The following is a 24,396-nucleotide window of genomic DNA, read 5'->3' as shown; positions in this document are numbered from 1 at the left end:
TCTTAGCATCTGCACATAAAACTTCACATCTCTGAAATTTCTGTGACAGCTCAGTGTAATGGAGGAGAGTGGAGTGTTTTACTGTCTGACTATCATGAATGATTTATAGTCTGATTATAATGAAATAAAAAAACAAAATCCTTTTTACTCAAAGATAAATGAGTCATTTTATTTATTCAGCTTGTTCTGTTTAAATTTGAACAGAATATGCTACAGAAAAGAAAGAAAACTAAAACTGTTTCGTTAGCACTGTCTGTCCCACATGTTAGTATCAGAAAACACAGCTTAAAAAATATCCCAGAGTATGCAGTTGACAACCAGTCATTAAGAGAGTTTAGAAAACTCAAGTGTACCATCTAGAAGCCTGAAAACTGGCTACAGTTAAGGCTGGCTGAACATAGATGTATCGTGAGCATGAAATTCCTAATAAGCCAATGTGGTTCTGTCATCAGGCAAGCATAAATGAATAAGCTCCTTTCTAGGGACAACTTATGGCCCGAACCCTAGTTACTTATAATCAGTGGTATTATCAACAAGTTTAGCAGCGAGAGAATGCTTGTAGTTATTTTTTCTGATGGTCTCCTACCAAAAAGAAAACTTCGAGAAATTTTCTTACTGCTTGTTTAATGTTTTCTTCTTTAAGAATTGCAGTCAATCAATTTTGTGAAAAATTAAAGGGTTTCTGTGATTATCTAATTACTTTAAGAAATAAATTATGTTAAAATCAGAATGCTGCCCTGATGGGAGAAAGAAGAATCTGGGAGGATACCCTTGCCTGATTAAACACTCAATTGTAACAATACTGGGTGCTGATTGTACTTACGTGTGCCTAAGTTTTGCCTGGGGTAAAGAATGATCCTTATTAACATAAAGTCAAAGAGACAGGGCAGTGCAAGTCTGAGGAAGAGACATGGCACAGAAGCGGTGCGTACTCAGAGGCAAAGTCAAGCAATCATTAAAAAGTCCTTGCGTGGTCTGGACAGATCATCATTTAAGCTGTAGTCAGATGTTAGTAACTCTATCAGGTGTTTCTTTCACGTAAATATATCTCATGCTTTGTACTCCAGCACCATTTTTTTTTCCAGGGTTCCAAGCTGGAGACAAGGGTTTTCAGAATATCCATTCTACCCACAAATAACAGAGGATTAAATTTTGTTTGTTTGGATACTCGGATCTTGTTCCACCTCCAGAAAGCATACTGTGGTTGCCCAGAGTAAATTGATTCCTCAGTACAGGCAAGACGACTACGTGTTGCTACTTGAATAAAAACCTCTCCTTACTTGACTACGGAGCTACATTATAAAGTTACATTATCAAGTGTGGGGCTGCAGTCCCCAGGGAACAGACACTCTTTCTCCTACTAGAGGTCAGCACAGGAGATGATGGGATCCTCTGATAATACATGCCACAGCTGACCTGAGCAGGAAGATAAAACACATTGTCCAGATGGGTCGGAGTTCTTTAACACTGCCATCTGGTTCCTGAACTTCCTCAGTATGTAGAAGATGTCCCATCACACAGTTTATGATTAAACTCACCAACAAACCACTGGCTGCTGTTGCCAGTACAGCTGAGTTACCTATCAGTATTGGGGTGAAAGCCTCCAGACACAAATACTGTGTGCCCTAATTTACAGGGAAGGAGGTATAAAGTCATGAAAACCTTATCTGGCTTCTAGAGGAGAACCAGAATATAGCAGGAAGGTTTTGTCTGGTGACTCATATTGATTTCTCTATATCAAAGCCTTTGATTTTATTTTACCTAGGAATACTTTTCATTTTTATCTGTACTCTAATGTCACCTCCGTAGTATTTGTCTACCATAAAACAAGACTGGGTAAAGATCTTTAATATTAAAGTCAGGAAAACTGCATTCAACATACTTTTTCTTACTGTCTCTTTTTGCTGTTTTTTCTAAAACTGCTCTTCGTCGCAGGTAGTCATTTTGAATTTCATTATACTTTGCAGTGTGCTCTTTGATAAGATCAGTGGTTTTCTTGTGATGCCTCTTTACAAGGTCCTTCATTTCTTTGTAGTGCTTCTTCTGAAGCTTAACAAATGACTTCTGCTGTTTTAGCTCCTCAATAGTCTGTGCTTCCACTTCTGCAATGGTAATAACAAAAGCCACTTCAATTTTCTTTGACTGAAATCATACTTTATCAGCACACAGAAACTGCCATCAGCAGGGAATGAAACAAAGTATGCTTGTTTACGGATGTTAAATGAGATGCACTAGTTTAAACTAACCAAGTAAACTTTTCTGGTAATAAACTAATAAGATAGAAAATACTGTGGTAAATTTAACTGATTTAAGAGTAGGAAGTGAAGGGAAAATTTAGAACAGAAAGATGTCCAGCAAAATAGAAACATTTTCTTTCTTTCCTCAACCCCTTTCAGATGCAGAAGGTTCTCACTAGCCCAACATATATAAATGTGATCACATTTCTTTTCCACTGAACCAACACTTCCAGTCTCCCTTCTCTCTAGATGAAGTTTTTCCCAACTAAATAGGAGAAAGCAGCCATTCTAGGTCGTCTTTGCTATTTCAGGTTGATTTGTTAGTTACATTTGCCAAGGCAGAGCATAGATGGCGGAAATGCAAACTGTAGGAGCTACCCAACAAGGGAAACCCCTCACAAGCAGCACTTCAGCTGCCTGCGCTCCATCCTCGACCCACACACTGGCTAGAGGGAGCTACCCTGATACCATGCCCAGTGCAGCTCCTTACTCCTTCCTGCCCAGCCCCAGCACATCACCACGGGCAGGCAGGAACTCCTTCGGACTGCGTTCTGCAAGGCCTCTTTTCCAAAGCCCGCATACGAGAAGATGCGGACGACGGTCGGTGAGCAAGGACAGCACTGCACATCTCGTCCCGTTGAAAAAACTCAGCTCACACCCAGAACCTGATCAAGAAGAACCTGATCAGAACCTGATCTAGAAGAAACCTAGTCTCTCTTATGTTGGGGACCCTGGATCAGCTGAGATGCATGGCCAGCTGTTTACTAGTCATGGCAGGGAACCCTGGCTTGCATGATCTGGGAGGCTGGTCTGGGAAAGGCACACTGAGGAGCGTTCCCAGACCTCCCCGCAGACCGAGCGTACGAAACCAGCAGATGCTGCCATGCTCAGGGCCACCCTCTTTCCACTGTCTATGAGAGACACCACAAGGCAAACAGCACACTGACTTCCATGTGTTTTATCTCTTTTCTGCACCTAAAGCTAGGCCTACACAAGATTTGGACATGAAGTGAGTTCTAATGTAGGGGAATGACTAGAAACCAAACTGAATTATGAGATTTGCAACCTAAAATCTATCTCTAAGTTTGAGGATACAACTCCCAGTTGAACAACAGGGCACCACCTGATAGACAGACAGCTTGCCTAGTGCAGCAGAGCAGTTTCAATTTTGCAGGAGTGATGGGAGCGCCAAAAGGCTAATAGAGACAAAATTGTTTCACTACTATTCACAATATTTGGAGCAGTTTAGCTTCCTTTTGAAAATAATGCTATTTTGTGTTTGCGTAAGATGGCAGCACAGTGTTCAGCCTGTAAGATTGCAGAAACAGGACATTAAAGAAAATTCCCTGTAAGGACACAATACTGATCTCATGAAATGGGTGCTCAAACATTTCATGTTTCAAAGTTGAGGAAGAAGAGCTGGTATGTACATTTTCTATGACTTACTGCAATCATGACCACTCAAAGAAATGCCTAAGCCAGATGACCCATTTCACAAAAATACGTGTTTCTCTTGACAAAAAAGTGTATCATTCGTGCAACAAATTGTATGTTTATTACCTGTGAGGACACTCTGAATAAGATCTTCTGTCTTTGCAGGTGCTTTTACCGAACCTAGAGGTAGAAGAGATGACTGATTCTGATTCTTTTAAAATAACAGCCATTATTGTGTTGCTTTGATTGTATATTAAAATACGGCAGGTGACATAGAACATATACTGACATATGCATTTATTAATTATTTGAGAAAAGACATCTCTTGAACAGAAAAGTAGCAACATGGAAAATAACACTAGTCCTGTGAACCAACACCAAAAAGCTATCTTCCAAAAACCCACCTGAGCTTCCTTGTTTTACTCATGAGAAGGATGTTATTGAACTCACTGATACCACTCATCTGAGTCATTTAAGTGGTATTAGGCTGACGGTTAGTACAACTGCTTTATATTACGATGACAGTGCAAAATTTCTGAACATGAGATGAATCCAGCTCCTTGGAAGTCAGTTAGATCAAGCCTATGAAGACTGCAGCCATAAAATTATAAATACTGTGGTTTAGCGAGCATTTATTATAGAAGAAGTACCAATACAGAATCTATAAGTATCTAAGAGTATATTTTGTATGTGGAATAAGATCTAACTACATGCACAAATGTAGGCATATTTGTAAAAGTAATCTAAAGAGATTCCTGCACTTGCAACAACACCAAAAATCCAATGGCAAACTTTCTTGCTCATAATGATCTTCGATTCTAGCCCAAAGGCAACTCTCTTAGGTAGAAGACACTTGTGTATTTGAAAAAGACTTGTAGGAAAATGCCCACTTGTTTTATAAAAAAGCCCCTTTCATTCTTCAAAGTACAAGAAAGATCTTTAGGCAGATTAATTTTACAAAGATTTTGTTATTATTATTATACTTTACCTGGTGCTGGTTGGCTATGGACAACCTGAGTTGCTGGCTTCGGTGTAAGAGAGGCAGTGCAATTTACTCCATTTTCTGCTGGTGTTGGCCTAGGTTCATTGTTGGCTTCTGACGGTGCATCTCCATGGTCAATCTGAAAACACATAACAGTTTACATTACTCTTCTTAAGAAAGAGACTGAAAATTATTTATTTTCAGATTAACTTAGCCCCTTTTAAAATCATAAAATTCTGTAAAGGCTATAAATAAATCATAAATAAATCATTTTAAAAGGAAAGAAAAAAGAGAATCTTTAAGGGCCATGGCAATCCAGAGTAGTTCATTTTTGTGGGGTAAATTTCAAGAAGAAATAGAGCATTTATTATTCTGAAGAAGTATTTTTATTTTAAGTAGATATAACTCAACAGGGACAATTTTCAATACGGTATGTATTAGCTGCACCAGATGTGAAATTTCTGTTTTACTGAAAAGTATTGTTCTTTGCTATAAAACCTTTCTAGAAATAATGTAGAAGCTGGCATGAAAATATTGCTCGAATCCCTGCTGTGAACAAAATGTGCATACAAAGTTGCTTTTAAATTTCACAGATACACACAGCACTATCATTATTCACCATTTCTTACAGCACAGAGACATACTTCTGATTCCCAAGATCTTACATTCTTGCAATTACACTCCAAGGATAATATGTAAACAGTATCGCCATCCTGCTGTATAAAAACATCTGTGGTATCCAAATATTTAAGCATTTTCCACAATCTTTTCTTTCCCTCCAGTTTCCTGGAGGCTCAGGTTTACAGCTTACATTGTACTATGCACTGAACAATTATCCTTGTGGCCACCGGATTTGCATATGCCGAGCAAGCACCCAGTGCTCAGCAAACAGAAAGTCACTCAAAGCAATTTTGATTTTGAAATGAGCACCCCGCTCTTCTCCATGACCCTACGAAGGGCCAGTTGCCATGGTGTCTGAGGGCAGTCCTGAATTTGTTCCTTCAGTGGCTTTCATTTCATGTTGCAATGGTAACCAAATCACACACAGAAGCAGGATACCACACTTTTTTTTTTTTCCTTGGTTACCCCATGCTTGCAAAATATCAGCCTGCCACAGCATCAACAGAGGCAAAATACACTGTGATATAACCGTTTTGTGCTGCTCCTGCTCCTGATTTCCTTCACCTTGGCCCTAACATCACTCTGTATATTGCAAAAGGATTTCTATCTCAATAGCTTATTTCTCCCAAAATTATAGGTGAGAAATACTGAAGCAGAAGCGTTATGCAATTGAAAACCATGTCAACCACTTCATTTATCTGGAGCAGGAAAAGAGAAGAAAAAGATGACCTCACCAACATTTATGATAGCAGAATGATGTGACTGGCAAGAGCTGTGGCTGTATAAATACACACTCCTCACAGTAGGCATTTCATTAATTTAACAGAAAGAACAATTGCCACCCGGATCATCAACATTTAATAAAAATAAAGCTAAAATCTCTAACTTCTGGCAAGTTTGTACCCTAAAAGCTACTGCATGTGAAAGAAGGCATCATCTTTTATGAGGCTAAGTTTGTAAGGTGTGAAATGCTACATCATGGCTTGTTGAAAAACTACTAATACAGCCTGCCTGTTTCAGACAGAAATCATCTGTTTTCAGAAACTAAAGCAGAAACATGAGACAGGATCAGGAAGTGAATAAAGAGTAATTTTGAGTGCATCAAGCAATTTAATCTCATTACAGAGCACTTTCTCTTCTCATAATTCATCTTCCAGAATACTAAAGTAAACATGATTTTCCCTTAATGGAGAATACTGTGGGCTCTTTTCTTTTTTTAGAATATATGCTACAATCTAACTTTTTATTTTACAGTTTTAATATTCACAGAAAATGGTTTCTATTCTATACATTGCCATGTCTTTTTTAACATGCTATGTTTACAATTTAAGTAGAGAGATTGATACCGTACAGGTACATACGTATATAGTCGGTATTTTTATTTTTATAGTGAAAAGGGGATGAAATGTATTCGAGGAGGGAGATCCTACTCTGACACTGAGTGGATCTGTGCTGCAGAGCTTTGACTACAGCTTTCATTGCTTCTGCAGCAGCCTGTGTATGTCTGGAGACAGGGCTTTCTCCGGGGGCACTGGGAGAACGTGTGCATCCCACGGGGGAGTCTGGGAAGGACGCACAAATATGACAGCACTTACATGATTTTGCCTCTACTTCCCTTAGCGAAAGGTAAGCAAGTGAAAACAAAGTCTCCCTATAAGAAATGTCAGGTGGTCTTAAATTCTGCTCCTGCAACTTGATCCAGTCATAATAAGTTGGGAAAGTATGCCTCAATTTTCATTTTAAATAATAGTATCAGACATGCTGAGTGAAGCTGCTCCCCTAGAGATCCTTTTGTCTACTTTCTCTATCAAAATAGTTTTATTTAACCAAAGAAGTCAACTGCAGTGATTACACACACGTTTTAAATCCAGGAACGCAAAAAATAGTTTCCGTTTCAACACCCTGTTTCACGGGTAGAAACGAGAGGTCAGACGTTCTGCCTCTTTCACCTTCAGACACACTAACGAGGCAGCGGGACCTCCTGGCCCCCTAACACGGCTCGGCGGCAGGAATTACACATGTCCCCAGGGACACTACACCAGTAGGTGCAGCAGAAAGGCGCCTTGCTCTGGGCAGCCTCTTCTAGACCCCTGCACACTTCCACTCCCATGGCTGTGGGGATGAAAAGATAGGAGCTAGTCACATCGCTCCGCCTCGGGCAGGGATGAATGTACACTGAGGAACTCCCCGCTGCAAATCTCTGAAATCTCTTCCTCCTGTAGCCAAAGGGCACTGCACTGCCTAAGGAGGCAACCTTCACTGCCCACACACAGGCAGAGATCTGGTGCATACTCAGACGAAGGCAGTTAAATGTGCAAACCCCACGGCGCAGGTATTTCAGCGCTTTTGTTCTGAGAAGTCCCATCTACAGAACACTTAATCTAAGGCCAGGCTGAAGCAGAGCTTTGAACTCAAGTGTTGTTCAGAAACCTAAAGCTAGGACTTTGTGTCATGTTCAAGATGGGAACACCGCAAAATAATACAGAATAGCTGCTGTAAATTTTATCAGTTCTTCAGTGATTCTTCTTCTTGATTTATGTTATTCCACTGATAATTAACAGGCAGTGTAATTCTAAGCCTAAAGAAAGGTTAATTTATCTGTTCAAAATAATTCATAATTAAGTAGCTTATTTGGCTACTGTTTTACAAGAAATCTGAGGAATGTCTTACAAGAATGCAGTTTAAACTTTAACACAGCAGAGAAAAAAAAAACAACGATTTTGACAGCTGTAGGAACCCAGCTCAGATAGATACATGTCTGTGAGAAGAGGGAAAGGGACATGTGGCAGGAGTCAGTGCTAGCAGACAGCACAGCTTTGGACACAAACATTAATAGTGTGTAGATTTGAAATTGTACCTAGAGAAACTCAATCCAGGTGCACTTATGCATATCTGGCAAACATACTTGGAATTATTTAACTATATTGCCAATGAGCATATTTGCAATTATTAAACCAATGTGATTCATATGTATCTTTGCAAGTGAACAAAATCAATCCCTTAAACTTTCATTAGCCCTGCTGACCGATAACAAAAATGTTATTTTAGAGATCAGGCAATTTGAGATTTCCAAGTGCAGTCCAGCTGCCAAATATTCTTACCTAGCATGTATGTTTGTAAATGCAAGGTAGGAACGGTGTATCTGGACCGAGACATAGAGCAGAAATTTTGCATATATCTTCTGCTGCTGCCTCTACTTGAATGGCTATATATTTTTAGGAAATGCACGACCACAATCATTACAGTTTCCTTTTAAAAGTATTTCTGCAGTACTTCAAAACCAGCTCCTTTATTCTATGAGTTTTCAAGCTTCTTGACATATGTTAACATTCCCTAAGCCTTGTATTGCAGTGCAACTTCCCCTCTTCCTAGTTGCTTTAAAAGGTATTCTTTTTCTTAAACTAACAAATAATCTTGCACAGACCAGGGAAATCTGTACTTTTTCAAAAGTAAAAATGACCTCTAGAGGTATTTAAAGCATTATGTTAAAAAAAGACTTTGCTATTAAAATAGAATCTCATGTGTAGAGTGTCCTAGATAAATGTCTAACATACTATAGAGCATTTCACAGTGTCCTCATTCAGCCACACTTGTGGCACTGCATAAAGAGTAGATTGTTGGCCAATGAATTGCAATGACTTTGACTCATCTAGTCTGCTTTGGGAATGTATTCTTGGTTACAAAATCTAGTTCAGATGAGGTTTTGCACATCTGAGAATTGAAAAAGACAGACACCACAGCTAAGAGCATTTTAGGATTACAGAGCATTTTCTTCATGTTTGCTAGGGATCTGCACAGAGGTGCCTTTTGATCCACATGACATACCTAACATCTGACACAAGTGATCTTTAAATACAAGGTTGATCTTTTCAAACACCACTAGGAAAGGTCCAAGTGACAATAACTGAAGCTGAGGGAGACTGAATCTTTTTAATTGCTTTGAATTCCTCGCTATAAATGAAAATATAGGAAACAAAAGCTAAACTGTTAGCACTCTGAAGTATGCTCAAAACTACATTTCTGCATTTGTATGTACAGTATACGCAATTATACAGAAAAATGAGGTTTAAAGGCTAGTCCTTAGAAAACCACACAAATCCAAACACACAGTAAATTACTGAAAATCTGGCTCCCACAGCTTTCAACTAAGCTACAACAATAGGCTTGAACACTTAGCCATACTACAGTCTCCTCCTTCATATCTCTCTCTAAGACTTACGAGAGGTTGACCTCCAGAGATCCCTTCCAATCTAAATTATTCTATGATGGTATTAGGTCTCTTTAGTTTTTCTTTGCTCATGAGAAACATCAGAATCTGTGAGATGTGAATGCTTCTGAACAGAATAAGATCTCCAGAAATGAAGTGCTATAAACAGAACTTGAAATTCTCGAATATCTGTAATATTTTCAGGAAGAGCTGCTGACACACAGTTATCATTTTTACAAGGGGAACTCTATCACCAGACTGGTAAACACCAGAAAATTACTTATGATGATCTTCATTTATTAAATAACAAAGGTGCAAATCATCAGACACCTAGCATGGTTTTTCATTGAGCTTTTGGTGTCTCCTTACCTCTGAAGTTGCTTTACTCATAACATGCTGATTTCAGTGGAAACATACACAGAGTGCATGTTACTCAGTTGTAACATATCCAAGTCTGATTCTGGGTAGGATTTTTAAAGGTGCTTAAGTAATCAACATATACATTTCCTAGAGACTTTTAATATTTGTCTTTCTAGGGAAGGTAGGTGCTTTCAAATTCTGTAACATAATTTGCAGAAACTCTGAAACCTCCCTTACCTCTTTCTTCACCTCTTCCTCATCTTCCAATGTCAATGCTGCCAACTGCTTAGCTCTCTGCTCCATCAGGTTTACATATCTAATTGGATTGGATAAGGCCTCGATCACATCTAGAAACAAAGCAAACGCTTCAGTTCCAAGCCCCTTATGTTATGGTTCTAGTGTTCATCAGGCTTTAAGGAAAGATCTACAGATCTGTTCTTTAGAGGTATTAGGCCTTAGAAACAGCAATGGAAGGGAGTACACTGTCATGCACAGGTACTCTAACACGAGCCATTGAACTCCAGCAGAGGGAACACGTGCTGGCAGTACTTATTCACTAATACTGAGCCTGATCATTCAGTATTGTAACAGAGGGCTAAGAGAAAAATGGGGCAGACCAAAGATGCTGCTTTCGCTGAGCTTTTTATTACGTCTTTGAGTCTGCGCTTGGGTGATGTGGATATGCGTTTTTGTGCACACGGTATTTTATGATGGATTTTCACAGGCTTTCAGCAATGGCCAGCTTGGTTCCTGCTCCAAGACATGAGGCACAAGGAGCATTAGTAAAAATCCTATTGTTTCAAAATCAAAACAGCTATGTAGAATACATTTCTTTTAACTGAATATGCCCAATACGATCTTTAAACCTAGCCTGGTTTATAGCTGACTCCAAAATACAGTACTCTGCATGTAGCACAGCACTTCCCTCTGCTTAGGAACACCTACACACAACTGTGTCATGTAAACAAAGTTTCATTTGTGTTTCAACAGCAAGTGTCTGGAACCTTTCCTCCTTTGGAGTCATGCAAAGTCTGCTGAAAATTAAAGAGCTTGCTCTGATCCTAAACCACAGGTAGACTGCTACAAATTGAGCTGTTCTGCATGAGTGATGAGACATAATGCTCCATCAGATGCAGTGCTTTGTTCAAATGACTGCTATCCCATTACGTCAGGTCACTGACACCATATTCATTTAGCATTTCAATTAACCTTTATATTTCCCAGTAGAAAAAATTCACAAAATTACCTGCATAAGTATCAGGTACATAGTCTTTGACCTCTATGTACACAAAGAGAGCTGGCAGTGTCAAAGGTTGGTTCCTTTCATTCCTCAAACAGATGTAGTGGTAGCCTGTAAAACAAGAGCCATCCAGTTTAGAGCATAAACTGGGTATTTCCAGCATAATTGTATTATCATTTGTTATTTACAACATGCCTTCAACTGAGCCAACAACTCCAGGAACTTCTCATAGGGAAGGATTTATCTTAAGGTTTTCAGAGACAAGCACACAGACAAAGGATTGTTAAAAAAACATAGGAGCACTGCAGGTTAAAAGAGTATTTCCCCTTTATTTTTAAGTCCCTGACGGATACTAAATTGTCATTTATATTATTTTTGATATATTCTATTTTATTCCTTCTGGTCAGACTTTTTTTAGTTTTGGAGATCTTATTTTATTTTCAAAAGTAATTCTCCCGGTACTCAGGAATCTGAATTGCTGATAAAATTGAGATGTCCTAGTTCATCCATAATACAATATCTAATTAAACCACAGAGGCAATGTGGCATTGTTCCTCTAAAGAGTGTCAGAATGAATCCTCTCAGGTGACCAACCTTAGAAATGTATTTGAAAAAAGATAATTTGCAGACAGTTTTGAAAGCTGTCCTGTGTGATTAAGGGCACATAGTGTTACAGCTCTGCCAAGCTAATGGCCAGCCCCAACCCCCTTCTTCTAGCCACACACCACCCACTCTTGCTCTTTCCCTTGTGCTCCGACATAAGAAGAAAAATTACATATTACAAAGGTTCCTCAGTTCCCTTGAGCTCCACAGCTGATTTTCAGCGTGTACACAGACTAAAATAATCATGCTGTTCTCCATCACATGCTGTAAACGAATGATCACCGGAGTCAGCAGGACAGAAGACTGGCCTGTGGGTACAAGCTCTCCAAAGTGCTCATATGATTTAACATAGTGGCCTTTGTTCTGAAAAGAACAAACTTAAAAGTAGGTACCTCATTTAATGCTTTTTTGAATAGGCTCTGTGCTGCTCAAAGGGATTATTCAAGTTAAGATTATACAAGTGTATAAACTCACTTCCACCAGAAGAGGGAAATCCTGCCTCCTGCTCACAGCCACCCTTCCTCTTCTCCCATCACCTACCTTGCTCTGGCACTCTCAAACATTCCCTGAGGCAATTTTATCTATGAACTCAGCAGAAAATTCATCCAGTATAAAAAAGCAGAGTTTGCTCTTTGATTTAGCTTTGCGGGTTGGCTCACAAAAACATCTGTCAGTTGACAGAGCTGGCACACCAGAAGGGCCAGGAATGCATAGCCAACAGCAGGAGAGAGAAGAGGAAGGGAGAAGGGAAAAAGAAATGAGACTTCAGATTAGACTGGCAAGAAAATCCTGCTGCAGAGACGTGCCCAGCAGCAAGCTTCACCCAGACCGCCGGCGCTCGTGCAGGGGCCAGGCAACCCACACCAGCCAAGGCTTGGAGCTACTTACAGCTGTCCTGTTGTCACGTGCCACTGGAGAAGAAGGGACAGATTTACAGGTTACCTGAGCTCAGACAGTCTCCAGGCACGAAATGGAAAACAACTGCTAGACACAGGGACATGTGAGTTCAGTGCAACTGCTGGGATTGGCTAGCTCGGGTGTAGCGTAGACACAGATATCCTTCCTCTTCCACTGTGACTGAAGCTGTCAACGTGCCTACGGCCCTATTTTGGAGTCCTACCCTCTCATCACTGGAAAACTGGTTTGGAATTCAGACACTTCCCTTGCTCAAAAAGCCAGTGTCACCACATCCTTCTGAAACATACCTCACAAGTAAGACCCTCACCTGGAAAACTGGGGCTGAGTTCTCAAACAAGACAATTTGCAGTTAAGTGGTCAAACTAATAGTAACAGTAATAATATGATATGGAATACTGCTCTTTAAAGAAGTGATCTTTAAAATTTTCAACAATGAAGATAAAATAATGTTGGGTTTATTTTACAGAGACACAACAACTTGTATGGATATCCACTGTCAGTCCTTGGGTGCATGCCTGCACAAATTACATCACAGGAGCATGATTTTCTTTCATTCCCAGCGCTCTTCCATTCTCACAAAGACAACATAGCAGAATTGGCTGCTGCTGCCCTCTTTCCTCTCAAAAGTGTATAATTGTGCTTACCAGCATAAACCTGTGAACATGCAATTGATCTACTGTAGACCAGCAAGTGCCGACCATGCCGCCAATGCTTAACTCTACTGGTTTTCCTGGTTCATTTAAATGAGAAAAACATTTAAATTTAAATGAGATTTAAATTTCTGGTGAAATACGGTATCTCCCTGTTTAAAGATAAGATATATTATTCAAATCCCCAGTTGCTATAAAGCTGCAGAATTTTTGTTGATCTACAGTAGTTGAAATTCTGGTTTGCTGTTTTTTTACCACACAACGTATGTCTCAAGAGAGAAGAAAGTTTACCTGGTCGAATCGCTGAGACAGGTAATATCCGATGACCAATAAATTTCCCTCCTTCCTCATACACTGCTAGCCTCAAACATGCCAGGGAAGGTAAAACAACCTAGGATGAAATATTGTTGCATTATTACCAGTCTGTTCTGAATAAAACAGCTGCTTCTAGAGACAGGATACATAGCAGACAGAAAGAGACATTTCTATCCATTAGATAACAATATCTATACATTCACAGTAAATCTTGATCTACAAGAAATAAGAGTATATGCAATTGCATATCAGAATAACTCCCATAGTTATTTTTCATGTCAAGAAACTTGAGGTAAGACATGTGCATAGGATGCTGAAAGCAGCAATTTAACTGTTCACATTCTGAACACAGTACAAGCGACTTCGGCTGCTCCACTCTTACCATATTTTAATGTGCTCTGTTCTCACACCCTACATGTTTGATTTTTTTTTCCTTTGTGTGTATGCCAGTGGGATTACTTATTTCTGAGACAAGTCACTGATAGACATAGTAGTGTTGAAAACTTAGTAAGTAACTCAACACGTTTTGCAGAGTGTCAAAGTACGAATCACATGAACATGTCAACCCCAGTGGGTTTTCCAGTGCTGCGGTACATTTGCTGGCAAGGCTAAAGAGGTTTAGTCAGGCAGGATGCTTGCAAGCATTGGATGCTTCCTGACATGGTGTGGTCGACTACGCAAGAAAGAAGGACAAACAGCAAAAAAAGAAATCAAAAAATGAAATAAAGGTTACTAGACTACCCCACAAAGACCCGAATCACTTTAAATCTCAGAAGTAAAAGAATCTTAATTTTATTCATGCCCTGCCAGTGAGACTTTAAAAAATGTGCAGCATAATACATCTCATTTTCTTAGTCAGTGTGAATACCCACACAAACACACAAATTGTGAAACTTGGTGCAGATACGTATATCTACTTTCTCAGAACATGTCATGCTAAAATTTATCTAGACAATGAAAAAAAAAAGCAACAATCCAAAACTAAGAGTTTCTGTAAGTTATTTTCAATATAACTAAAAATAGTAATCCACGCTCCTTCTGAGCACAGAGGCAGTCAAGCATGATCATAACTAAATAGAGAAACGAAGGACACGAATTAGAAGTCGATCACAGAAGAAAAATGCTAGTGATATTTCCAAAGCTGAGCTCAGGCAGGCTGCCAAAACAAAATCATTCAGAAAGCAAAATATTCAGGGAAGAAAGCTGCACTCCCTAGAAAGCAGGGCTGCAAGCACCAACTGTCTAAGTGTCTCTGTGAACTACATTTGCTTAGAGACATGAGAGAAGTTGTGCCTCAAATACTAGGACTCAAGACCGATTTAAACACACTGTCCAAACCTAGGTAACAGTAGAGCTACTGGTTTTGTGTATACTTATAAAACATAGTATGCTGCATTTTATAAGTTCATCTTGCATGATCCTAAAACAGGCTTAGTTTTTCTGCAAGTTTGGAGAATTGAATCTGAGTAATATTGTTCAAACCGCATGAGTAACTCAGGGGCCTATGTCTCATGTCTGGTAGATGGCATTTATGATATTTCATCACTAAGATTACATTTATTTAGCACAATCCAGTCCTAAGCAGAGATAACATTGCTTTGAATGTGCAAGCTTGGACAGCCAAATCGGTATAGCTACACATACACATTCTGTGTTGCTTGCAAGTTAACGAGTTCTGCTTTTCAGCAAGGCTGTTCAGCCCACGCAAAATGCCACAGTAATTCAGCAAAACTGCTTCTGGGATCTGTGCTTGCTTGTTCGTGGCTCAGCACAGCACCGCACCATGTCACGGAGATCCGTCTATTGACATGTTTGCTGCTTCCAGCCGTGTCAGTGACACAAGCAAGGTCACTTTTAACCTGACCTGTTTAGTAGGGACTGGCATGACTACAGCAGCAAAATTACACCAGAAGTGGTTAACAGTGAACAGTTGAAGGGAAAAAAAAAAACATTTGTAATCTCTTTATATTCTTTCTGGCAAATGCAAACTTTCTCAAAACACGAAATTATCCTGCTGGACAAGATAGAGATAAAACAAGCATGTTGTGCCTTTGGGAGGCAAGTTTTACACCAACCTTCTTGAACACTATGGTTTCCTCTTCCCACACAGGATTAACTGCATTGCCTTGAGAGGTCTTTGTCTTTAAAGCTTTTCTTCTTGTATCGACAGGCAGGCCAAACATGTCAACTTCTACATAGGTACCAACTTTTTTATCAGAAAGAAACTGACCTGAAATTATCTAAAAATAAAATAAATGAGAATCACTAGAGATAGTTTTGGCAGGTTAGGAAACGAGTGGTTGAAATTCAGATGGATAATTCACATTAATGATAAGATAGCATGTGTTCTTAAAAAAAATAACCAAACAAAACCCCCAAAACAATAAACAAACCACTGTCTAACACTGCAGACAGAAAAACAACTTAGGAGGCCTGCTTTTCTGGGACCTTGTGACCCTGAATTCCCCTGTGAGTAATAATGTGGTTAAAATCCTGCTGCTGTCCTTCCCTCTGTAGGAATACTAATTTGGATCTCCTTTCTCAATCTGTCTGCTTATTTTCACAACACATTATCTTTGAGACCTGTAATTTCTAGCCAGTTTCAACCACAACTTCAGAAGATAATGCTGGAAGAAAAGAGGTATGAGCAGCAAAGAAACTATGTGTGCCTTTTACTGTGAGAGAAAAAAAAAAACAAGCTAAAAATACATATTCTAATACTAAGGCTCTTCACAGAGATAAAGTTTTGTTACAAAACCAAGACAACTATGAAAAAGCTGGTCTTTACTATTTCTTGCTTTAAACTGGAAACTGAACTCTCCTTGCAGCTCTGAAAAAATATAAAAGCAGGCCTGCAATTCAGAAAATTGAAGAAGCAGGGGAATATTCAGCCATGTCACTGCACCTTAATAACCTCAGATTTGCTAAAAGCAAATCTTACTCAGTTTTCGGCTGTACTGTATGTGGCCACTGACTTTATAACTAGCAGAGTCTTCTCTGGGCAGGCAGAAGCAGCTGACTTCTGATAGCTGTCTCATCATACCTGGATGCTCATTCCTGTTAGAAATGCTGTGCATCTCCTAATAGCTATTGAATGATTTCCGTCTCCATTTAGTAAAATAGCAGAAGAAGGTGCCTCAAAACCCCCAGGAGGAACTAAAAGGTTCTGTGATTATGGGTCACCATGAAAGGATGCTCCCAGCTAGTCATCTTTTATACCACGTACATCAGCAGGTTACTGCTTCGTTCATATTCCCCATAGCAGTGTGCCGCTATGCTTATGCCTGCAGCCCGAAAAAAAGTACTTATTTCTCTCAATGAAAATAGGAGAATATTTTGTAGGTGGACTCCGCAATAAGGACACCATTCTAATGAACACATCCCTTAAAGGGATAACAGGATTTCACAAAGTTTATGCTTTTATACCTAGAGATACACAGAGTATAAATTTGTGATCCTGTCATAGCCAGTGCAATCTAGCACTCTAAACATTCACAGAAGTAGTTTTCAATTTACAGATTTCCTGAGAGTCGCTGGACTTCATGAGGAGTCCTTAAAAAGGTAATTAAGAAAAGCAAGTTGGCAATGACCCTGCAGCTCACGTTTAGGGTTCAACAATTTTCTGAAGAACTTATAGGAGGGACAGAAATCTGGTTTTGTACTAAGTAGTGTACTGTTGTGGCTATTTCAGTGCAACCTACCACTTCATAACAGTATCATGTTTTAAATTCAGCCACCTGTTACTAAAAATTTGGCTAAACTTCTCTTAAACTCAGTAACATCCTAGTTACTTGCATGAAAGAGAATATACACAATAAAAGTACTCTTATTTAATCTGCAATATGAAATGTGGGGAAGATCCTTCACACTTTAAAAATTAAATGTCACTCCCTGAAATTAAATGTATTTTCTTGAATTAGCATGGTCATTTGCTAGGCCACTGCAAAACAGAAATATATGTATGTTCTGACACGATCAAGAGAGCATTTTCACTGGTTGTATACCTACCTTGACAGATAAGGTATTAGCTACTATTCCATCCACTATACTTTCAGTAAATGGGTCAAAATGTTTGTCTGGTCTTCTCATGAACTCTGGCTTTAACCTGTATCCGCTTTTGCCATTGTACTCATACATTCCCATGTTTATTTGCATAGACAAATCTACATGGTAAAAAATATTCATAACGATTAGTTCTGTGCAAATCACAATTATAAATAAGCAATAAAATAATACTATGCACTGTAATTTCAAATGTATAATGCAAAGAGCTATTTATGGGATGCTGTTGTTTGTTAAAAGAGCTTTCAAATTTGATTGCAGCCACCCTCCTGGATTCTTTCCATAAAAAAGGAAAGCTTTGATATATTACTCTGTAGATTACATTTTCAAATTTTAGAAGGAGCATTTTTACTTAGGTGTTGAGTTCACCAGTATTGTACGGATTCAGGACCTGACCAAGCAAAGTACTCAATGTTTTTAACCTCTCCTAAAATTAGTAGGATGCTAGGTGCCTAATACTTGGTTGAAACTGGTCTGAAAAGGTTTCCAATACTTTATAGACTACACCTACATTGTGGTGCAGTGCTCCTTCACAGTCCTGCCTCCCAGCTCACCCACGTAGGGGATCCAGTGGAGCAGGCCATAGCTCCCTTGCAGCTGCGCAGGCTTTTCCTTTCCAGGGAGGGACAGTGCATACATGGCCCTGACTGAGAAAGGAACAAGGCAATGACACCAGCCTAGAGACAACACGGCCAGAGTATGTACTGGGATCCAGTAACTGGAAATACTCGTATGTCTCACAGAACAGACATAACTTTGGAAGACGACACACCCTATTTCAACAGTGACTTGTGCATCTAGGAGGCTAAATGTTTTTGATTTTTAAACACTCAATTTTAAAATGGAATTTGCTGTCTAAGTCACTTTGGTCTTGATATACAGACACTTTGCAAAACATGGGAATAAAATTATTGCCAGATCTCAAATGCTGCTCAATAGTTACCACTTACAAATGATGCTAACTCTGAGGTCATTATGTGTGTATATTGTATGAGCTATAGCACATTACTTATGAATACTGTTCAGGTCAAGTTAAAAAAATGTTAACCAAAAGTATTATTCAACCGCTGACAATGTTTTGGTGAATAAAGCCTTCCCCATCTCCCATATGAAAACTGCATCAGAGAAGTGGAAAAATAAATCAAAAGACCATCACAACCTACCTACAGTTTGGAAGTTAAGAGCAACCATCTGGCAGCCAGCATTCCAAAAGACCTGCGGCATGTAGTTTGAAGAATCTACACGTGTTCCCTTTGGATAAATTCGGCTTAGCTGCATTTTGTTGTATCTAAAGGGTGAGTAGTTAAGCTGTGGTTCGTGTGACAAAAAACACCTTGCAGAAAGGTTATACAATTGCAATATTTAAACATAGATGATCTTTACAGAATGGTACAGCTTTGCTTTTTGAATTTCTGCAACCAGAATGTTTCCAGAGATCCATAATTTTGTAGGAGACATGATAAACAGAGGGTGATTAAAGGTGCTATTTGTTCCTGTACAGAGTACTTGGAGTAAGCAAGGAAATAGCATAGGCATTTATATCACAAAAATAGCATTCGTAAAATTCTATGTATCATCATGATTACTAACTTGCAATTTTCCTAAGATTGTGTTTATAAAGACTAACTAGCTGTAACCAGCAAACCTTCCACTGGAGGGGACAGAGGTACTCAGCTAAAAAGTAAATACTCTTCTGAAATGAGCATTAGAATTAGCCTCCACATACAAGCAGAATGGATGAGTATGCACTTATAGTCAAATCTACCAGTCTCAGACATATGCTGCAGGTTATCTCTCTCCATTAATCTTTATGGTACATCTTGATCATTCTTTCTGAACTGCAGCCATGAAAAGATACAGTGAGAAACACTGAAAGGTCTAAACAGATTCCTCCTTAGCTTTTCTCTAGAAGTTACAAAAGAAAAACTAAAAAGGAAGTGGGTGCTAATGAAAAAGTTCAGTGATCTTGGAACCAGAGGAACAAGAGTTTGAGGAAAAGTGCACTCTCCTGCAGGAGTTTTCAGAAAGTTACTCACATCTTGACAATTTTCTCCCATAACTCCCGCCATCTCACATGGGGTGATAAGTTTAATAATGAGAATATAAAGCAGCAGGTCTTCAATATGTAGCCTATTCCTTCTACTGTCTATTCCAGTAAAGCCCTGTAACAAATCTAAGACTGAGAAAGGCTAGGAAAGAAGCTTTCTGAAAGTCAAGGATACTCCACAAATTCCACAGGAGACTTTGTAAGTTGTTCAAGCCCTTTGGTTTCCACGAAGGAAGACATTTCAAAACTCTTGTTACGTTCTGTAATTTTGAAAGGGAGAGAAACAGTGACATATCAGAGCATGAAAATATATGCGGTATATTAGCTGCAAACAACTGGTTTAGTCTTAATTCCTCTAACCCACCTACTGTTCACCAGCTTACTTTACAGTAATCTCAGAGGATTCATCTATACAATCGCTTGCTGAAAGCAGTAAGCTCACTCTGCGCATACTCAAGGGCTCTGTCAAACCCACATTAGCACTGCCGGAACGAAGGGGATTGGTGCTGCCCGGGAGTGGTACTGCACCAGCTGCAGGTCACCAGGAAGTCAGTGCATGGGCAGAGGTCTCTCATGTTTGCTTACAAAATACCGTGTTGATTTATTCTGAGGGGTAGAGCCCCAAGCTCATAGGTGAGGAGCAGAGGTGACATGGTTGCTGTTGTGGGTAACGCAGGGGATCCCGGAGGATCTCTAGACTGTCTTTGCAGGTGGATGCAAAGGGTCTGAGCCAATTTGAAGCTGCAATAACTAATGTCATATCAGATTAAACTAAGCAGTGTGCTAGCTGTGCCTGCAGTAGTTCTTGTTATCTTCAATATGGTAGGGTCAGCTCACATCTGCCTTGAATTTGCCTCTTTAGATGAGGCCAATAGTGCACATGTTGTACCATGAACTCTCCAGCCCCACCACTCCATTGAAAGTAAACAAAAAGCCAGAGAAAGAGCTTACCCTCATCTGGTTTTAGAAGTAACTGGACTGCAGAAATAATCCAGGGATGGCCAGGAAGCCAGCCTGGCTAGCTCCCTGAAGTCAAACTGTGAAGCTGTAGGAGACAGATAAAACTGCCAAAAACCAAAACAGGTGGGCTGTCTCTTAACAGGAAGCCAAAAGGGAAGCAGAGGCTCCAAGGTGAGGAGCTAGATTCTTTTGGCCAGTGTGGGAGGAAAAAGGAAAAAGTGCTGCCAGCTGGTGACCTGCAGACCCTGCAGGATATGCTAAAGAATCAGAGGATCACCACGTGTCCCAAAAGTGATTATTTTCCTCTAGGAGAGCTGAGACTGGTATTTCCTTGCAATCCCTGTTCCCTAACTTCTCTCTAGTTTTCATATTCTTTTATATCCGGAATGGACGTTTGCTTTGGTATTTTTGTTTTTTTACTGTTCTTCCAAAAGCACTTCGTTACCATTCATCCTTTTCCAGGAAGTTTGAAAACTGCTTTCTAGCTAGTAGCCATCATGCTACTGCCATTAGTCATAGCTGTTACAGAAAGACTCCTGCCATTCCCTCGAGGCTGCTCTCTTGACACTTACCTTCCCTTCCACCCTTCCAACGAGCAATATCCTCTTTCTCCAGACTTGGTTCCAGCCAGCTCACTCCTGTCTGAGCTCTTTATAAAAATGATTATTCCTCTCCCAACCCTCCCCTTACTAACGTGACAGCACTAGCAACACATCTTACACTTAGCACTAACATCTTAATCTGCATTAAAGAGTAATGTTTTTTATAACCTCAATCCTAGCTGTTTTATACCCACAGCATTTCAAAACAAAGGTCTTTGAGTAGGAGAAAAGAGAAGTTTAGTCTTCTGAATGCATCTTGTAACATATTGACTACGTTTTTACTACTCACAGCCTTACACACCCAAAACTAGGAACAGTTAGTGCATATATAGACACCCAAGCCATTTTGGAGCATAACAGGAGCTGTAGAATGTTTACTAAACATTGGGATTTAAATCAAAGAAACAAGTACAAATAAAACATTTCAGAAATTGATGAAATTGAATAAAAAAAAAACTTATCTAATTCTTTCCTATTCAACTGATGTTCACTGAATTTAATAAAGGTCTGTCAGGAAGTCAGGGCCAGGAGTAAGAGCAAAATCCAGAAGTCATGCTACAGAGACCACTGCTTTAAACAACCAGCAACATTTTTTTCTACACAAACATCAGAAATATTGATTCCTTAACACTGAGTTCACAGAAACAACTTCATTGATCAAAGGTCACATCAAGGCTTACAGTAGAAACCCTGGACGTGAACAGTTCCTTACAAAATATGTAACTCAGAAAGGCACAGACATGTGATACAGAAGAAGCCTACACATGAGAATTTTACAACAGCTGCATCAACTTGTCTTGCTAGGATTCACATGACTTCCTTTCCAGAAGGAATATTTCCTTCCCACTGTGTATTTGTAATGCTCATTAGAGCTAATGAAAATTATAAACATCCAAGGGACACTATTATAAGGAATTGATACAGCGCTCTGCATGATTTTGTGGAAGTTTGTGTGTATGCCTATATAAATGTGCACATACATATAAATAGGTAATGACTTTTTAACATTTACTTTTTTAGTACTTCCTTTTGTGGGATGTATTTAATACTATTCTAATTAGGCAGTTGTGATCATAATTGTAAGTTCATTATTCAAAAGAAATAAATGGAAAATCTTATATACAGATACAGAATTAGGAACTCATTGCCTGTCCTTTGCAAGGCCTCCATAAATCCATAACAAATTAAAATGCTATATGCCTCTTTAACTAAAGAGCTCGAAGAGCGTATTGTAACCTGTCAAAACAAAGTGAAAAAGGGCAGGCAAACAGTGAGGGATTCTGCTTTGAGAAAGCAAAAGATGCTGCAGTGTTCATTAAGGATGCCATAGAGCGCATTCCCAGCAAGGCATCTTCTGTAAAAGCCAGCAGGGGATGAAGTTATGGCCTTTTCTACACAATGCACACAGGCAAGAAAGATGGAATTTGCATATGGGAAGGGCAAACACTCTGCTTACATTAAATCCTTTATAAAGTAAATCAGGCAAAATACAAATGCACTCCCCTAAGCTGAAGGAATATTTATGATCTCCTTAAACTCCTTAAGTAACTCTTCAGTCATGGACAATAAACACAATGTAAATATAACATTTTCAGAAATGTCTTTGAAACTGGAATTACTGTTGATGAAGCTTGATATTTAGACTAATGCAGATCTCAAGATATATGAGGAATTATTGGGCTTAATACCAAGAGAACATTTTCTACCATTGTATTTGTATGTAACTGAAAGGACACAGAACTAGCATTTCTCCAGAACTTTTTTGCAACACCTCTAGGTAATTTTCAGCAAAAGATGTTGCTCATACTTAGCTTGCTTACTTTTTGATATTTCAAATGACTCAAACTTCACCGGCTGTATATAGTTCACCAGGTTAGACATTTCTTCTGTGGCCATAGCCTCACTTCCAGCAGTTCCCTGGGACAGAGAAGGGAAAACGTTGCAGTTTGAGCCTATCAAAACCCACGGTGACCATCAATGCAGCAACCACAAGTACCAATGCCCAGTTTTGTGTCTACCACGATATCTTCCACTCATCTGGGCTTAGTGAAGTAAATGCATCACTCCAGAAGCTTCATATGCTAATGAAGAGAATTTGCTATACAGTTTCAAGGTCAAATTAAACTGATGCTGTATTCATTCTTTTTACAAGGCTCCTAGGGAAAGGAGTGAGTGCATTATTGTTATACTTGCATGGTGGTGAGTATGCTTTTCAATACTGTTGGATAAATACTATAGCTCTAAGTTTTCAACATCTAGTTTTTACTTCCAACAGTGTTGAATACACCACAAGCAGCTGGCTAAAACAGATCAGCTATGGTGTTATTAATTTTTATTCTTCAATAAATTAAAATATAAATGAAAAAAAGTACCGATGTGCTTCTAAGACTGTTAGCAATCAACTTCAGAAAGCTGGCATAGCATGTTTCCAGTGCTCTGCTTCCTTTCTCCACTAGATGGTAGCCCAACTCCTGGTAACACCAGCCAACCCACAATTGTTGGAACTGACCCATCAGAATAAAATAAATGTAAACACTTACTTCATCCATCGAAGACTTTTTACAATCATCATCATAGTCATCATCATCATCGCTCTCAATCTCTGCTTCTCCTGAAATGTTTTAAGCACAGAATAATTACTGGCTGAAGCAATAGTTATAAATTTACCAGGAATATACTTGAGATATGTGGAACTGGCACTGACTGCTTAAAGGATACCACATTATATATGTACTTTTGTCACAAAACAAACCAAATACACAGTCTTGAGGGATTTATCTATTTTCTATGTTGATAAATAAGTTCTTATTGTCCCACCAAATGAAAACCTTGTTTGTAACTGCTAGACGATCAGTATTTGGAAATCATGGAGTAAGTATCAGTACTGAGAAAAGTGTGTTGTAGTGTACACAGTGTGCAGGTACAACAGCACATGGTACTCTGAAAAGATGGTCCTATGGCTACCATCCTGGGGTTAGGAAGACTCAAGTTCAAACTTTCTCTGTGTCGCAGGATCCTTGCATGACCTTGAATGAGTGCCTTCACCCCACCTATGAATGGGCAGGTAACAGCATTCACAGGATGAACAAATCATACATAATTGATGAGATTCCTGGGTATTGTGGCAACAAGGACTGTTCAGACAAATCCATCTGTTC

At 39.2% G+C, this 24,396-nt stretch overlaps 1 protein-coding gene across 2 annotated transcripts in view; it reads right to left on the bottom strand.

Annotated features, from left to right (window-relative positions):
• Positions 1 to 24,396, bottom strand: part of PLCB1 (phospholipase C beta 1) — a 425,476-nt gene that overhangs the window by 76,778 nt on the left and 324,302 nt on the right. For both annotated transcript variants that reach the window (XM_062571529.1, XM_062571530.1), the window contains exons 15-26: positions 23,779 to 23,849; positions 23,059 to 23,155; positions 19,852 to 19,936; positions 18,793 to 18,917; positions 17,576 to 17,730; positions 15,643 to 15,807; positions 13,544 to 13,643; positions 11,088 to 11,192; positions 10,079 to 10,188; positions 4,660 to 4,792; positions 3,798 to 3,851; positions 1,883 to 2,102 (exon numbers count right to left, since the gene is read on the bottom strand). In XM_062571529.1, coding sequence (XP_062427513.1) covers positions 1,883 to 2,102; positions 3,798 to 3,851; positions 4,660 to 4,792; positions 10,079 to 10,188; positions 11,088 to 11,192; positions 13,544 to 13,643; positions 15,643 to 15,807; positions 17,576 to 17,730; positions 18,793 to 18,917; positions 19,852 to 19,936; positions 23,059 to 23,155; positions 23,779 to 23,849 — 1,420 coding nt within the window. The remainder of the gene's footprint in view (positions 1 to 1,882; positions 2,103 to 3,797; positions 3,852 to 4,659; positions 4,793 to 10,078; positions 10,189 to 11,087; positions 11,193 to 13,543; positions 13,644 to 15,642; positions 15,808 to 17,575; positions 17,731 to 18,792; positions 18,918 to 19,851; positions 19,937 to 23,058; positions 23,156 to 23,778; positions 23,850 to 24,396) is intronic.

Source organism: Rhea pennata, chromosome 3, assembly GCF_028389875.1.
Source record: "Rhea pennata isolate bPtePen1 chromosome 3, bPtePen1.pri, whole genome shotgun sequence".
Classification (NCBI taxonomy): Eukaryota; Metazoa; Chordata; class Aves; order Rheiformes; family Rheidae; genus Rhea; species Rhea pennata.
The sequence above is the reverse complement of the archived record's forward strand: the minus strand, read 5'-3'. Positions and strand labels throughout refer to the sequence as shown.